Below are 17927 nucleotides of genomic sequence, written 5' to 3' on the forward strand. Positions count from 1 at the left end.
TTAACATTTTTTGAAGTGTAGCAGCAAAAAAACAAACACTGACCTTGTATTTTCAATAACCTAATATCTTAATAACGCCTCACTCTGAACTGATTTACATATAGCATCTTCTTAACCTATACAAAGGGAGGAACCCCCCAATCATCTTATAGATCTGACTCTACACAAGAGAATACCCAAGTTATACAGTACTCTTTTAAATAGTTGTTTCCCTCTTTTTAGTATTAAAATATATACTCATACATTTATATATTCTTAAAACAATAACTTTTAATATCTTTACAAATAAATCCTCTTGTCTGTGTGAGGTCTATGTACAGATCAAAGAGAAAGGGCTGGGTATCAGGGGCAGCCAGAGAAGGATTCCAGACATAGGGGAAGGGTGGGGTAGCAGGGTGTCTAGCAATCTTTGGCTGCCTGGATCCATGGGCCACCTGGAACACAAGAGCAAGGAAGAAAGAAAACAGTGAGAACCATTGTTGAACAGCAGTCATAACTGCACACACAGAGACATATTCACAGACAGCCTATGTACCGAATGTTAATGTGAAAATATGCTAAGATAGCCTAATGTTGATCTAGTATGTAAAAGTGTGTTTAAGTTCCAGCGTTAGACTCACCTTGTGCCTGGTTCGCCTGATAGTGGTTCTGTACAGATTCCAGGTCTTGAAGCTCTAAGGATTCACGCTTGGAAGATTGGGGAGCTTTCCCACAAGATTGTGAAGTCCTCTTAGTGTCCTCAAAACAGTCTGATTCACTGTCCTCGTAGCCCTCATGCATGTAACCCTGGTAGGCCCCCGGCAAGCTGGGGTGCACCGCCACAGTCACCGAGGCCGTGGCCGTAACCATGGTAGTAACAGCACTACTGGGCATGATACCGACATTACAGGCCGGCATCTTAGTCCTGTTCTGATGAGGCCCTTTGTGTGTCTGAGACCTGGGACCACAGTGATTAGTCCTCCCAGGACCGTGGGTCCTGTCACTGGGTAAATGTTGCCTCCTGGGTCCCTGGTCAGAATTGTAATCATGTTTGTTATCCCACTGCATGAGTTGAGAGCTGACGGAGTTCACCGCATTCGGAGAAGATTCATTTAAAAGTTCTTTCTGAGCAGTTACAGATTGGTTCCCTTTGAACGGTTTCACCACCTGGAAGAGTACAACAATTACAGGCATGATTAGAATCATGATAGTCATTGTTAATAACAATGTATTGCACATCATACTGTATTTGGGCTGTATTATGTATGAAGTAGCAACTAATACAGCAGCGCTTTCATACCGTGAGCTTGGGGAAGCTGGGGTTCTTGCTGGCCTCCAGTAGTATATGGGAAGTAGGAGGTGTGATGTAAGGACTGCGGTCACAGTACTTGTACTCCTCCTCTCCTATCCCTGACGTGGTAGTCGTCTCAGAGTAGTACTCTGACTCGGAGGACTCTGAGAAGGCCTGTTGTCGGGGGCCGAGTGGGCCGTGTCCCGCGTAGTAGCCGTGGTGGGTCATGGGAGGGGGGAGGGACTCTGGCGACAGGGTGGGCAGGCAGCTGCCGTTGTCGGACGGGGTGACCTCCGGGGGTGGGCCCATGAGGGAGAGCAGCACGGGTAGCAGCACCAGTCCATTCAGGATCCCCAGCACAGTCAGGATAGCCAGCACCGCAAAGAAGTACCTGGAACACAACCAACACAGAGAGAACATTCAGTCACCAAGGCTCCTTCTGAATGGGAATAAGCGGGGCCACCAGCACTCAGCCACATTAGTAAACAGGCGACACGAGGACACACTGGAAGGGAGGACACTGCAGAGCTGGGGGGGGGGGGGGGGGTAGAATCAGACCACCCTCTCTCAAGCCCTATGTTGGGCCCCATTTCCCCCTTCTTTTTCATTCTATTTCCCCCCTTCCCCTGCATCTCCTCTCTCCCTCTGTCCGTCCCTCTCTACTACTGGCAACTTGACAAGTTGGAAGAAAATTCCTGGGCTCCATCTTCTCCGTCTGGGAGCCCTCATCTATCACCACAGCACTGCCACTTCCTGAAAATATGTGTTTACATTAGCCAGCAGATCCTACACTTCAGAAACACCAGGGCCTTCCCTCCCCTCCTTGTCTCACTGCAGGCTAGGGGAGAAGAAGTGTCCCCCTTCTGGCCTCCGAGCTGCTGCTGCTGCTAATGTAATTTTCCCTTCAACAACTTAATATCCGAAGTCATTGAGCTCCAATTTCACAGTGGCGAGGGCAAGGCACCTCTGTGTTTATACTGGGCTGGCCAGTGGAGCCTGCCTTCTCTTCCTGCCTTCTCTTCCTGCCTTCTCTTCCTGTCTTCTCTTCCTGCCTCTCTTCCTGCCTGCTCTTCCTTTCTTATCTTCCTGCCTTCTCTTCCTGTCTTCTCTTCCTGTCTTCTCTTCCTGCCTTCTCTTCCTGTCTTCTCTCCCTGCCTTCTCTTCCTGCCTTCTCTTCCTGTCTTCTCTTCCTGTCTTCTCTTCCTGCCTTCTCTTCCTGCCTTCTCTTCCTGCCTTTTCTTCCTGTCTTCTCTTCCTGCCTTCTCTTCCTGTCTGCCTATGTCAGCCACATCACATCACACCTCACAGACACTATATGAGAGAGATACACAAAGGCCTGTTGGGTGGATGTGTCTCACTCAGCGCTACTACTTCTACTACTATCTTGTTTTGTATTGAACGTTACTACTGTTGGTCAGTGTGTGGAGTGGGCCACAATTGGTAGTAAGAGATACATGTAGTGTATATACAGTCAGTGTCCCTTTGTGATGAGAACAGAGAGGAAACTGTATACTCTGTCTAGTATCTGAAGGGAACCAGAGTGAATGGGAAGCTGCTCTGGAAAATGTTTTGTGTTTGTGTGTTAAGGGCAGGGGGTAAATCAGATTCTCAACATGCTCCAACTAAAACATCCTTCGATGCTCGCAGTGCTGTTAAGAGCCTTCTCTTTGTCTTTCTTGGAGTTGTATGGAGCTGTTGTGGTTCCTAGCTCTGCCCTAAATGATTGCGTGGTGAAGGGTACTCTGTAATGGGCCACAGAGCTGTGAGGTTGCCTGGGTCTCTGTGAGCCTCTCTGTGCTCTGAGGATGGGCTGAGGTTGCCACAAGAAAGAGTGTATGAGAAAATTAGAGAGGACTCCACTTAAACACTAACAGAAAACAGAGAGCTCAGTTCTTTTAACTGCGGTCCAGACTTAAAGAGGTATGAAAAATAGAGAGGATTATGAAAAACAAGAACAAGGATAATAGCATTCTGGAACTTTCCTTCATCCCCGCCTGACTCTACCACTCCGGCTTTGTTGGTGTCACACCTCAGAAGGGAAGGTCACTCTTAAGGTTTGGAGCACACCTTTATTTTCTCTGCTCCTCATACTCCCCTTGTTCCTTCTCATGTACTCTTCCACTCTCCCTCTGTCTGTCTCTTTAACAAGGCCAATGGAGGCCGCTCTGTTTTACTCTGGGAAGTCGACTTAACTTGTTATGACAAAATACTTCACCAAACATTTCAGTTCAGTCTTCTCAACCATGACCATGCCTCACTTCAAAAAGACACACAAATGTGACTGGTCACTTCTTATGCCCTTGAAAGTAGTTTCAAATGAAAACACACATGCCCTAAGGAAGAGTAGAAAACCAGATGAAACAGAAACAACCATCAGTGTTCACCTCTAGTTACCGTTCAACTCAACTCATTAGATACAGCCACTCACTATAACTATCCTGCGTCCGTGAAAAGTCAAGAAAAAAAGTTACTTGTTTATTTGACTAAGTTAACATTCCGAAAGTGGAGCATGATTTATTTAAGGGGTAAAAAAAGAGAGAACCTTAACTATCCAAGTTCCCGGTTGGGTTAGACCTCCAGAGAAGACATAGTGTTAGGAATTCTGTTGTTTATATAAACTGTAATCTTTTCCATTTGGAGTCGGAGGTTTGAAGGGGTGGCTTCTTTGGATAGGGGCAGCTGAGCTTGCTGGGCTATTTATTCAGCGTACCACTGCCAGTAGATGTTTACAGCAACGTATTTATGCTACTCCCCAGCGAGAGGGACGGCTCTGCTCTGCTGTGCTACATCTAAACAGGACCTCCTAGTGTGAATGCCCTCCTCATGCTGCCTGCTAGCCCACCACCACAACACACACAGTCAGCTCTCCAACCAACCTCCCAAGCTCCACCACTCTCCTAGAACCACCTACCCCCCTCCTCCTCCTCCTCCTCCTAACAACTCTCTATTCCCAACTCCTCTTTCTTTCCCACCCTGTTGTTCCTTCCTCCTCTCCTCTCTTTTTCCTTCTCTCCCTTTTTGGTGGAAAAACTATCCTTTCCAGTTCCTCCATGTCGCTTGACTCAAACAGAATGAGAATGCTTGGAGCGTTTCTGCCAAAAAGCCACCATGAACGTATTTATATTTTCAATGTGCTGCCCTGCTTTCTCAGTAAGCAATTTTTATGTCATGGGCCTGTTTAAGGCCTGTTTGAGTCTGCTCTCAAGGCTGTGGTTTGGTTCCAGCTGAGGCCAGATTCAGCTGAAAAACATTGCTATTTGCTTTTTTCCACTGAAGCATTTTAGCAGCAAAAAAATAACCCTCCAACAGAAGCCAGAGGCCTTGGTTGGGGGTGAGGGTGGTGGTGGTGGGGGGTGGTTGGAGGTGGTGGTGGTGACTACTGGTAGGGGTACAACTGACCAGTTCAAACCCAGGCCTTTTTTTAAATTGTGGTGCCTTTCTGCCGGATGACTGGAAAGTTGACAGATTCCATATGAGAATGGTGTGTGTGTATGTTTGCGCACATGTTTGCATGTATGTATGTGTGTGTGCTCATATGTGTGGTGTGTGCGAGTTACCACCACCCAGTGGGTAGTAGATAATGTCCATGTTTATGACCAGCTGTTCCACACCCTTGATGTTTTCTCCATTTGTTGTGCTGTGAGGGTGGGGCCACTAGGCCGCTGGGCGGTGGGGGAGGCAGGCAGCAGCACGAAGGAATGACAGACAAGACCAGGTGGGAGGGACCACATTCCCACCTGCATGCACCCCTGTGGTCCCCCACCCACCCTGGCTCCCTCACCCATGGGGAAACAGACAACTGTCTCCATGCATCCGCCCCCTCAGCCTACCCCTCAGCAGCATAAACACAACACTAGCACTTCCTCCGTAAGGCAACATATGGGCTATTGGGGGGAATGGGGGAATCTACCCAGGCAGAAGTGGAGTCTCTCACACTCACCTCAGGATGAAGTCAAACTCGGAGCCAGCCAGCATGAGGACGCCCAGCAAAGTAGAGATGGCCCCGTCAATCACAGGGGCAAACATGTGCTCCAGGGCCACCGCAGAACGCCTGTTCCTATTCCCTACGGCCGTCAGAAAGGCCTGGGGACAAGAGAGAGTATAGAGACAGAGGGTTAGGGTCAGGCTGTTCAGTAGAACAGACTCATGGGAAAAAAGTGGTGGCTAGTGGCGACATCATCATTCCATCCATGGTAGTAGTGTATCTCTACTTCTTTCTTTATTGACTTTCTCCTAGTTTGTCCATAGAGTGAGGGAGGAAGGTTCCTTACCAAAATCAAATCAATGTTTATTGGTCACGTACACATATTTGCAGATGTTATCGCAGGTGCAGCGAAATGCTTACCAGTGCGATATGGACGGTGAATTCGACACCGATGCCTACAGAGGCGATGAGGATGACCACTGGGATGGCACTGAGCTTGATGCCTATCAGGCCCATAATACCGAAGAGCTCCACCGTCATCATAGCCAGGATGAAGACCTGAGGAGAGGAACACGGGTTGGTTAGACACTGCCTAAAACTCTGGAGTCACAATGAAACACAACCATTGAAGAGTAGGTAAAAGTCTTAGAGAGATAGAGAGAAAGTTATCATTTTCACAGCATGTCTTGCACACACAACCTTCAGTGCCTATGTCCATGATTCTATTAGGTAAGAGTTATGTTTTACCCCACAGAATATTTGACCCTACATTTGGGAGGATCTCACTGTCAACTGCATGACATCAAATTACACTCAGGCTCTACTCCCACTCTCCCTAGCCCTCTTTCTCACCCTCCCGGGCTGCTCCCTCTCTCAGGGTTATATTCCCCTATTTTTTAACAAGATAGAGAGAGAGGACTTTGAAAATCCTTAGCCTCGTGAACCTTTGATGTTGGCAGGGGTCCCAATTTGGTCACGGTTAAATTGGAAATGATAAAACCCTGTTTTATTGCACGGACACATATAGGCAGTGAAACTATAGAGGCTCCGGCTTAAAGTGAGACAATGTGACTGTGCACATGTAGGCCTGAAAGGACCTCTCCCCCCTCTCTCTCTCTCTCTCACTCTCTCTCTGTGTGTTTGGGAAGATTGTGCCGTCTGTCTTTCAGTAGGACTGACTACTTTAATAGAGAAGTTAAATACATTCCAATTCCAACTGAAACTTGTGCCACACTGACTGAATTGTGCCACTAAAGCCCCAATGGTCGGTCACGAGAGTCACCCTTCAGTGCGGTCTGACCAGGCGGGCGGCCCAGGGACCCTCCCCTCACCACCAGGCTTTGTGAAATGTTTCCCAGCCGCTGAGTTGACAGGCTGTCTCCCCCCAGGCCTGATTGATGGGTTTAGCAGGCCAAGGTCGCGACTGGGCAGATCCGTCCTGTCCCCAATTTTTGACAAAGGGAGCTGGAGGTAAAGTCTTCAGGAGAGATCCTTTGCATTTCCTTTTCTAAACCCGGCCAGAACAGATTAGAATGACAAAGGCCTGGGGGGTGTGAGCAGCACCCTCTGGTCAACACACCAAGTGCCCTCCCCAGAGATGGGGCCTCCACTCCCTCTGTGGCAGGGTTATTGAGCTGTGCTGAGGGAGGGAGGCCTGGGAGGAGGAGGAGGAGGAGGAGGAGGAGGAGGAGGAGAGGGGGGATGAGCTGATGGGACTTACAATGATGCCAGCGGTCCAGGGGTTGAGCAGGAGGATGGCACAGACGAGGAAGGTGCAGGCTAGCACCACGCTGACCGCCAGGAGGAACCAGTGTCGCAGGCCGATGTACTGCTCCCAGAACAGGAAGGGGTACCCGTTGGGGTAGTTGAGCACGCCTTTACGGGTGAACTCCTCGCAGATGGCGCGCACGCTCTCAATACCCTCGATGAAGTCGGACGCCTGCCTCAGGCCGTTCAGGTAGAAGGGGAACTGGGCAAACTCCAGGGGCTCTGCAGCAGGGACTGCAATACACCACGAGAGGTTAGACATTCACATCCTAACAGAGTCAAGTACCAGTATTGTTATTTACAAACAATTAGTGTTGACTCTCCCTTTACATTGGAGGAAAGAGCCAAAAGACAGACCATATGACCTTGGATCATGGTAGAAACTTGATTAAAAAAGGTACATTTTAATGTGAATTTAAAGAGAGGCCTAGTTGGAAACTTACTGCGCAGGTTCTCTCCGGTGGTATCGTACTTGTCGTGGATCCACTCACGGGGGTGAGGGTAGAAGTTACCCTGAGAGGCAGCGTAGCCCAGAGGGTCGTTGCTCACCCACACAGTCAGGTAGATATAGAAGACCTCCGGGTGAATTAGACCGTCCTCATCCACCAGACGACGAGAAGTCAGCTAGTAGACATATAGAGAAGGACTGTGGTTAGCATTCGCAGTAGCAGGACTGGGACTATACCATCTAATATATTCAAGCTACATTTAACCTTTATTTAACCAGGAAGTCCCATTGAGGTCAGAATACCTTTTTCCCAAGGGCGACCTGGGAAACAGAGTTCTATCGAACGCAGTAGGAGCATGGTACTGTGACTATACACACCTGGTTGTAGTTGAAGGGGTCCTTCTTGGAGCCGGTCTGGATGAGCAGCTTGTAGGCCAGAACACCATCCTCGGTGCCGTTACGGTAGTTATCCCAGGTGATCCTGCCTGCCTCCCAGTCTGAATCGAAGGCAGCCTGCAGTCCTAGAGGAGAGAGAACAGGAGAGCACAGGGTTAGACCGATCTGATCCACCACTACTTTCTCACGGTTATTATATTATACAGCTCCCACATTGACAGGGCCACAACATAAGCCGAGATGTTTTGAGCACTATACTAGGAGTTATACTTTAGAGTAGTGAAAACATGATGGTACGTTTAGAATGACTCATCAAACTAAAATAAGACGTTTTACAGAGTGTTCTGAACATTAACCTCCTACAAAACCACACACAAACACATCCAAAAACACATCCAAAAACACGCATCTCTGTTCCTCATATGTGTGTGGGCTGAATAAACTAACCAGCAAAGCCTTTCGTGTTTTCTAAATGACAAAGTCTGGCAGCAGTTAAAAACCAGTTTCCACAGCCTTTCTCTAATTACAGGGAGAACCTGACTAGAAAGGAAATAGCATGGAGGGACAGCCTTGGAGGAGTGGAGAGAGAGAGAGAGCTTTTATGTCACTCCAGTTCTCAATCGATTGAAGAGTTCAGTTCCTCATGTTTTGGACTGGTTACCCGCGGCCCACCCTCGATTTGCCTCATAGCTTAATACTTCCTCATGACTAGTCTAGGACCTCCAATACCTTTTAGCCGGAGGGAAGAGGCCAAAAGGTGATGGCGATAACCTCTGGCCTTTCTACTACATCATCTAGCCTCCAGCCTTGCTGGATGGGGGTGAACTTTGACCGCCACAGGCTTTCGCTCACCTCCTATTTACCTCCCATCCTCGTCCTTCCACTGAAGGTAAACCAACCTGTCACTCTAAAGACCCTGACATCACTAAAAATCTATACCCCCAGGGCAAGAACCCACAAACAGAGTTCCTTTTCAAATACATAAATGATTAGGCCTAATAGCAGAATCACTATGGGGCTTCTGGAATGAAATAAAACAAGGTCTCCTTTAGGTAACCTGCATTTACCTCTTAGCCAGTCCTGAAAATAGTGCAGCCACATCCGGGGCAGCTGCTGGTCGCTGTCCCTCACCACGTACTTGACCGAGGTGAAGGAGTTGTGCAGCTGGATGAGGAGATGCTGGGATCGGGGGTAGTCAAAGCCATCCATGGTCACCAGGTACATGTTGTAGAAAGAGAAGTATTTGAACTGGGCATTGATGAAGTCGTACTCCTTGGTGTCGCGGGGCACAATGTCTGTCAGGTAGAGTCCGTCGTGGACCATGGTGGTTCCGTAGAGGCTGAGCCCCAGCAGAGTCACGAAGAGGACCACAACCACCACCTTGCTCTCTGGCTTTAGGAGGAGAGGAGCGTACTTGTCCCGGGCGAAGCTTGACAGGTTCCAGCGGAAGAAGGGGAGAGGAACACACTCCCTGGCCTCCTTGGACTCGTCCATCTGGGCCAGGAGATCCCGGGTGGAGCTGGAGGGGGTGAAAAGCTGGGAGCCGTAGGGGTCGGTGGGGGAAGAGGCCACCACCACAGAGGGAGGGCTGGTGGAGATCTGGGAGGTGGGGGGCAGGATGGTGACTATGTGCTGGCCCGCCGCGTCACACTGGGTGAAGGCCTGGACGGTGGTAGTGATCTGGGTACTGGTGGTGATGGTGGAGCCGGTGTAGCTCGTAGTAGTCTGGGCGCCAGGCGCATGACTGTGGGTGGTGTTGTCGTTGGCATCGGAGAACTCCTGGGGTTGGATTTGGATGACCCGGGAGGAGCAGGGGCTGTAGAAACAACACAGGATGTCCAGACGCTTATCCTCCCGACGGTGCAGGTCCAAACTCAGGATGGCCGGGAAGATGAGAAGCACCATGGCGAAGTTGAACACCACAATAATGGCCGCCTAGGGAGAGAGATAGAAAGAGAGGGGGAAGGAGGGGGAGAAAGGAAGGAGAGAGAGAAATACTGTTTAGGAGAGGGGTCAACCCTGTTCATGACATCGCTCCACGCCGCCACCAGACTCCACAGCTGCCGCCTTGAGCTCAACAAAAAAGGGCTCTACATTCAAGCTCCCTTGCTGTTTTAGTGCCTCGGATTCAGTCCCAGAAAGAGAATAAAAGTGCTCCCTAAATCACCAGCGAAAATAGTCAACAAGCCAGGGAACTGAGGGAAAGGAAAGGGGGACTCGCAAGGCTGCTGCTGCTCTCTGCTAGTCTGTGCAGGACCCCTCCTACCTCCCTACTCTACCGCCCTGGGGCTGACATTATAGTCGGTATGGTTTCAAGGAACCACGGACCACCCAGGGGGAGGCGGGCAGATCACAGAGCCAGAGGCTGACGGCCCAGTGATATACTGATCCACTCCTCCTCTGATTATTTCCCCCCTGCCCTCCCCACCTGAGAGAGAGAGAGCGAGAGAGAGAGAGAGAGAGAGAGAGAAGAGAGAGAACTGTAGGTGCAGTGAGCAATAAAAAGAGGAAGATAAAGTTTTTCTTTCTCTTTGTGGCAGAGGCCTGCGGCCCACTTTTCTTGGTGTGTGTGTGTTTCCCTCGGTGTGTGTGCCTGGCACTCCTGGTTCCATGGCAGAGCTAGGCAGTGTAAACACAGTGGGGCATACAGCACAGTCTGGTACCTGCAGAGAGAAGGCGCGCAGTGCTGGGATGGGGACCAGGGCTGCCATGAAGAAGGCAATCATGTTGTTGATGGAGGTGAGTGCCACGCTGGTGCCAGTCCTCCTCAGGCAGTCCCCTGTCCTCTCCTGCAGGGACAAAACACAGCCAACAGTTAATACCAGACAAGCAAGAGAATATAAGTAACTGTTGTCGTTCTAACTAATATAACTAAGCATGCATCCCAGATGGCACCCTATTCCCTGTACACTGCACTACTTTTGACCAGAGCCCTGGCTGGTCAAAAGTAGTACACTATATAGGGAATAGGGTGTCTCTCTTTTGGGACAGAGACTAAGTACAAGGTTACAGTGGATCTACAGGTGATTGAACTAGGGGGCTTGGGGAGGGGAGGTAGCTAGCTTACCTTAAAGGGGATGTTGATGCCAGTCTCAGTGAAGGAGTGGGCCAGAAGGAACATGTCATCCACACCGATCCCCAGAGCCAGGAAGGGGAGAACCTGTGTGGTGGCAGCGTTAAAGGACAGGCCCAGCAGAGAGCACAGCCCCAGGCCAGCTGCCACAGACAGAGCTACCAGGAGCACACCAGCCAGCCCCACAGCCCCCTGAGACTTGGCACAGTCCCAACGGAGCATGGTCACACAGGCGTAGGCCAGCTAGATTAGGACGGGAGAGAAGAGAGAGGGTGAGAGTTTGAACTTTGAACTCAGCACAGGTGAAAAGGCATCAGTATAGAACCACCGCTATTCTATGATGAATCTACAGTAGCGAGAGTAGGTTACTACTACTTACCATGAGCAGGTAGCCTCCAGCCACCCGGATGACACTGACATCAGAGAAGGACTTCATGATGTCGTTGAGGGTGGTGGTGGAGAAGGCGTGGATCTCTGAAGTGGAGTTCTGGGGGATACTGCCATGAGCCACCTGGGGGGAAAATCAAATAACTTTATTTAAAATACAGGTAAGGGGTCAATAAGAGAATTTACAGTTTATTTAAAAAACATATATTATATAAGCCAGTAGTAGTGACCTAGTTTGTGTTGCGGCTCCTGAGGTCATGTCAGTTAACACTTAAATTCCTCTCCTGACATTCTTCTCCCATACAAACAGTGTATTCTTCAAAGATGACTTCATATTTTGAACCAACAACACACAAACAATATATGGGTGAGCACCTACGAAGCTTGACAACTGAGAAATAATGACCACAGATGCCAGAGAGCAAGGGTCAGGGGGATCAAATGAGATCACATGATCTCTCAAGCTACTCCATCAGCACCATGAATGGCCGACAACCTTAGGGGAACCCAACACCCTGCACTTTGTTTTTACAGTGACCATCCCCCTCTCCTCGTCTCCCAATCCCTCTCTCTCTCCTCTCCCTCTCTCCTCTCCCTCTTTCTCCCTCTCCTGTGAGCGGGTATTGCTGGAGGCATGACCCCCCAGCCATTCAGTCAGCATGCTGGGTGTCAGCTATCACAAAAACAGCTTGTTCCTATAACTGGGAGTCTGTCAGTGGCCTCCTTGGAGGACTCCGTTTACTAGGCAGCTGAGGATTGATGGAATTCAGGCAGACGTTGCAGTCCCTGGGCCAAAGCCCCTCCTCTACGCATGTGGCAGGTAAACTGGATGACTCATACTTAAAAGGGTAAGGGAAAAACAAGCCAACCTGAGGCCAACCTAAAGTACGCTCTATGATTTCTTGTTTGCCGGCATATTACTCAAATGGGTCGAGACAGGTTGGTGAAAGGTGCAGGTGGCAGAGGTGGGGGAGCTAGGGGCCAGAAACATAGGCTCCGTCCCAAATGGCACCCTATGCCCTATTCAGTCCACTACTATTGACCAGGTATAGTGCTCTTACTTAGTGCACTACTTTTGACCCATACATACCTCCACAAACTTCCTCTGCCAGGACTCCAGGATGGCGGTGGCCTTGTCCTCGTTCCAGTTGATGTCATGGATCTCATAGTCATCCTTAAAGTGCTCGTAGAGCTGCTTGGGGCTCATCAGGAGAAACATGGTCTGGAGTGCCTCCGCACTGCAGGAGACAGAGAGAGAGAGACACAGTCAGACGTCTGCAGCCATGTGAGCTCAGGCCACACACAGGAGTCATGTTCCCCCCATTCAAGACCCCCCAAATACTACAGAGGAACCTTAGGCGTTCTCTTGTCAAGAGACTCCTGTCTTGGCTGTCATAGATATTACATTCTCTGATCTGTGGCATACAAACCAAAAGGTGGTTGTATACAGTGTAAGTGGAGAAAAGGGTGGAGAAGTCAGCTGTTGGCTAGTGTTCTCAGGCTCTAACGCCTGAACGGGTGAAAGCAGGTGTCCTGCTGCCTTCCCACAGTGAGCACAGATGGCCCTGAAGGCGACTTGGCACCAATGTGGGGTAAAAATGTGAATGAGATTATCGTAAATCATATCATGGAATAAAGTCTGTGGCTTTAAAGGACTGTATCCCTTCCCTCCAGATTTGCCAGGGTTGTGGCCCCACACTGTCTCTCCATTCATATTTGTGCTGTGGTTTTAAATTAAATTGAAATGAAAGAAATGATTCAGAATACTTAAAAGAGCCCAAGAATCGTGTATCACACACATACGGCAGTATATCAAGATGTTTTACAAATCCTTAGCATTGGAAATGTGTCCTAGTACACCCGTGTTGTGAATTATTGTTGGTGTCCCCCTTTCCTTTCTCTGACTTAAAGGGACAGGCTACCTTAATCCCACTCTTCTCCACAACAAATCTGTCCTTATTTTATGTGGCTGTCCATCATGTTTAATTGGTCTATCCTACGCAGGGGTCAGAGGAGGAAACTGATCCTGCTTCATGTGAGGCATTCCTCAGATGTGTGAGGTTATTAGGAGTCAGAGGGATTCCTCACTGCTAGCTAGGCCCTCACTACCCTCGCTTCACTCCCTTCACTCGCCCTCAATCTCCCCCTGGCCCCGGTGTACACCCCCTCCCGCTCTCACCTCTGCAAAGCATTCTGGGTGTCCTTGACCCGACCGCCCAGGATCAGCTCCTCCTGCCAGTGCATGAACTTTTTGGAGAAGCCGTGGCAACCGCCTTGGAGACGCCCAGCAATGTCAGGACTCTGTGGAGGGAGGGACACAGACAGGCAGATCTAACAGTTAGCTTATTTAACAACCAGGCACATCGGGCTCAGAAAAATACCCTCCTCTTTAAAAGGAGAGACAGAGAGAGAGAGAGGGGGGGGGGGGGGGGTGTGGAACCAGCCTACCTCTCTCAAGTCCTTGTTGGGGGCGCTGAGGGGGCAGTCGGAGTCGTTGGGGTCCAGGCAGGGGCGGTTCATGTAGGCGTGGCCCACCTGGGCCTTGTCCAGCATCTCCCTGAAGCCCTCCAGACTGGTGAACTGGCTGAGCTCCTCCATCAGCTTCAGAGGGTCCAGGTTCATCCACTGGATGTCAGGCATCCCCCTGTAGAGGAACAGAACAACATACAGGCTCAGAGGGAGTCGCAGGGCACAGTAGAGCGATGCCGTGGCCATAGCAAACTACGTCACTTTATATACAATCCTATTAAGTCCAGTTCAGCTGTGCTCTTTCAAATCAAATCAAATCAAATTGTATTGGCCACATGCGCTGAATACAACAGGTGTAGACTTACAGTGAAATGCTTACTTACAGCCCTTAACCAACAATGCATTTATTTTTAAATAAAAAAAGTAAAATAAAACAACAAAAAAGTGTTGAGAAAAAGAGCAGAAGTAAAATAAAATAACAGTAGGGAGGCTATATATACAGGGGGTTACCGGTGCAGAGTCAATGTGCGGGGGCACCGGCTAGTTGAGGTAGTTGAGGTAATATGTACATGTGGGTAGAGTTAAAGTGACTATGCATAAATAATTAAAAAGATGGGGTGGGGGGGCAGTGCAAATAGTTTGGGTAGCCATGATTAGCTGTTCAGGAGTCTTATGGCTTGGGGGTAGAAGTTGTTGAGGTCTTTTGGACCTAGACTTGGCACTCCGGTACCGCTTGCCGTGCGGTAGCAGAGAGAACAGTCTATGACTAGGGTGGCTGGAGTCTTTGACAATTTTGAGGGCCTTCCTCTGACACCGCCTGGTATAGAGGTCCTGGATGGCAGGAAGCTTGGCCCCAGAGTTGTACTGGGCCGTACGCACTACCCTCTGTAGTGCCTTGCGGTCGGAGGCCAAGCAGTTGCCATACCAGGGGGTGATGCAACCAGTCAGGATGCTCTCGATGGTGCAGCTGTAGAATTTTTTGAGGATCTGAGGACCCATGCCAAATCTTTTCAGTCTCCTGAGGGGGAATAGGCTTTGTCGTGCCCTCTTCACAACTGTCTTGGTGTGTTTGGACCATGATAGTTTGTTGGTCATGTGAACACCAAGGAACTTGAAGCTCTCAACCTGTTCCACTACAGCCCCGTCGATGAGAATGGGGGCGTGCTCAGTCCCCTTTTTTTTCCTGTAGTCCACAATCATCTCCTTTGTCTTGGTCACGTTGAGGGAGAGGTTGTTATCCTGGCACCACACGGCCAGGTCTCTGACCTCCTCCCTATAGGCTGTCTCATCATTGTCGGTGATCAGGCCTACCACTGTTGTTTCGTCGGCAAACTTAATGATGGTGTTGGAGTCGTGCCTGGCCATGCAGTCATGGGTGAACAGGGAGTACAGGAGGGGACTGAGCACGCACCCCTGAGGGGCCCCCGTGTTGAGGATCAGTGTGGTAGATGTGTTGTTACCTACCCTTACCACCTGGGGGTGGCCCGTCAGGAAGTCCAGGATCCAGTTGCAGAGGGAGGTGTTTAGTCCCAGGATCCTTAGCTTAGTGATGAGCTTTGAGGGCACTATGGTGTTGAATGCTGAGCTGTAGTCAATGAATAGCATTCTCACGTAGGTGTTCCTCTTGTCCAGGTGGGAAAGGGCAGTGTGGAGTGCAATAGAGATTGCATCATCTGTGGATCTGTTAGGGCGGTACCTGCAGTACCTTCTGCTCCTCCCTTTTCCTGTCCTTTCCTCCTCCCATGCCACCATTCCTACACCTCCCCATCTCCCTTCCTGTATGCTATTGACTGGTTCTTGTCTTGCCCTGCCTCTGCTGGGCTCTCTCTGGTGGTGAGGAGCTGCAGATACTGCGTTTATAAAGTAGCGTTTATTATCCTGTTACACGGGGCCACAATGCAGAGGGAAAAACACGCCGGCAGGCTGCTCGCGCCTATTTCTTAACTTTGTGCATCGAGTCATAACAATTACCTCTGCTTCTCAAACCTCTTGATAAGGCTGCGGTGGAGCAGTGAGAGGGCTGGCTGGCTGGTGGGTGAGCTGAGCAGGGAGGCGAGCAGGGAGTCTGTCTGTGTGCTCTCTCTGTTGGGCTGATTGCCTGCCTGCCTCTCACGCTGTTTAGTGGTGTGATGTTCTTTCAAAATGCCTAATCCTGAGGCTTTTCACTGCTGCTGCTGCCTCTGGGTCCTCCTCCATGCTACATTTATAATTTTCTCCAAAGAGCAGGCAATTATGTGGCCTGAGGGATAATGCTTTGGTGTCAGTTGACAGCTTTGGCTGTACCAAGTCAACTTTGTACAGTGCGCTAACTCAGTGGCTTCCAAAGAGAGTACTTGTCAAGAGGAAGCAGCCTCTGCTTTACAGGATTGTCCTTGTGACATCTGTATTCTACAACATTGCCCATAATGCACCACACAACCAGAAATGGCCTTGGTTCTGGAAGGTCGTAATGTCTCAGTTTCCTGGAGCAGCCAGGTGTTTTTGACAATCACAAAACCTTTTTTACTTTTCCCTCCTTCCTGTGTTAAAATTGTACCATATATATATATATATATATATATATATATATATATATATATATAACACACTTGGTCGATTGTATTATTTTATTCTTATTTTACATTCTCACACCTCCAAAAAATCCAATAATCAAACTAACAACAAATTAAAAAATCTACAAAAAACAAGAACTCAGACCATTACAAGTCATAACATAATGCTGTACCAATCATATAAAAAGTAAATGCTGTAAAAAAAAAAAAATGTAAAACGATTCTAGAAACTTTGAGGCCATTTACTTTAGTTAGTAGAGAGAGAGAAAAAAGAATCCCCAAAGTGTCCTAACTCTGGGCCCAACCTCACTCCAATGATTCATGAAGAGAGTGGCTTCAAATAAAGCTGCTACTCTCCCATTCCCACATACCAAGCGCCTTTGCTCCTGCTTGCAAAGAGAGGCTCCTTTATCTGCTATTTTTTGCTTGAGTGAACCGGCCTAGGCCTTTTGTTTTTCCATAGATTGCTGCTCTTTGTTCTCGCAAGTTTTTCTCTCTCTCCCTCTTTTTGCATTAAAAAACTCGGCTGAACTGAAGCGGAAGCTAGAGGGGACATTAGCCTCAGTGGCCAGGCCACCCCCAGCTCTCTTCAGCGCAGCAAAAAGAAACGGCAAATAAATAACAACACAGACATTTTTAAAGAAAATATTTCAACACTGTGATTTAGGGGAATACTTGTGGATCTGTGATCTTCAAAGGCCCTTCCCCCCTCTGCTCTCACACTACATGAGGAGAAGTAACTACAACCCATATTTACGTTTATTTAATTTCCCTTTTGTACTTCAACTATGTGCATATTGTTACAATACTGTACATAGCCATAATGTACTGTATGTCTCTATTCTTTTGAAACTTTTGTGAGTGTAATGTTTAGTTAATTTCTATTTCACTTTTGTTTATTATCTATTTCACTTGCTTTGGCAATGTAAACATATGTTTCCCATGCCAATAAAGCCCTTAGAATTGAATTGAGAGAGAGAGAGAGACAGAGACAGAGAGAGAGAGACAGAGAGTGAGAGAGAGAGAGAGAGAGAGAGAGAGCTCCCTGCCGGGTGAAAGAAGAAAACACTGTTTGTTGTTCGCCTGTGGCTGCAAAAACTGAAATTGAACTATTGATTTTACTTGAATTTATAATCAATATGTTTGATATGCGGAAAGTGAAAAAAATAAGTATAAATAAATATAAATTTAGAGTGTGATACTTTACTTTTAGGAAAAAAATAGCAAGTAATATGGTAAAAAGCATCTTAAAATAACCAAACTCCACTGTTCATTTCTTGTACGCTCTTTGGGGACCAAGACTTGCATAATGCCCATTTTATTTGTTGGACAACTTACAGCTCGGAGCCCAGGCGATTACCATGAGAATGCACAGTGTTACCCGTTGCTGACAAAGCTGAGCCCCCCTCCAGGGCCCCCTCACTGATGGACACTCACTCGTAAACTGAAAGAATGCTTACCATTGTCTGACCCAAAGGCTCCTCTGCCCCCCTTTACCAACCCACCCAGTAGCAGCCATCTCCTCCCTCCATCTCTCCCTCCCTCTCCCTGTCCCCTTTCCATGAGGGCCTTCCCCTGCTTGGCTGGGGGACTGTGTGTGTGTGTTAGCCCCCTCACAGCTACGACGACAGGAGAAGCAT

The 17927-nt window shown here is 48.7% G+C and overlaps 1 protein-coding gene across 1 annotated transcript in view; it reads right to left on the reverse strand.

Moving 5' to 3' along the window:
• Nucleotides 1-200: 200 nt before the first annotated feature.
• LOC311099024 (protein patched homolog 1-like) overlaps nt 201-17927 on the reverse strand; it is a 30178-nt gene continuing 12451 nt past the window's right edge. Inside the window, exons 6-20 of the mRNA XM_084139620.1 lie at nt 13715-13910; nt 13446-13567; nt 12357-12504; nt 11259-11390; nt 10874-11122; nt 10470-10595; nt 8874-9741; nt 7789-7931; nt 7406-7586; nt 6916-7196; nt 5616-5753; nt 5211-5353; nt 1280-1661; nt 621-1146; nt 201-434 (exon numbers count right to left, since the gene is read on the reverse strand). Of these exons, the coding sequence (XP_083995746.1) occupies nt 400-434; nt 621-1146; nt 1280-1661; nt 5211-5353; nt 5616-5753; nt 6916-7196; nt 7406-7586; nt 7789-7931; nt 8874-9741; nt 10470-10595; nt 10874-11122; nt 11259-11390; nt 12357-12504; nt 13446-13567; nt 13715-13910 (3670 nt within the window). The 3' untranslated portion in view covers nt 201-399. The remainder of the gene's footprint in view (nt 435-620; nt 1147-1279; nt 1662-5210; nt 5354-5615; nt 5754-6915; nt 7197-7405; nt 7587-7788; nt 7932-8873; nt 9742-10469; nt 10596-10873; nt 11123-11258; nt 11391-12356; nt 12505-13445; nt 13568-13714; nt 13911-17927) is intronic.

The sequence above is a fragment of the Coregonus lavaretus genome, assembly GCF_964263955.1.
Source record: "Coregonus lavaretus genome assembly, chromosome: 23".
Classification (NCBI taxonomy): domain Eukaryota; kingdom Metazoa; phylum Chordata; class Actinopteri; order Salmoniformes; family Salmonidae; genus Coregonus; species Coregonus lavaretus.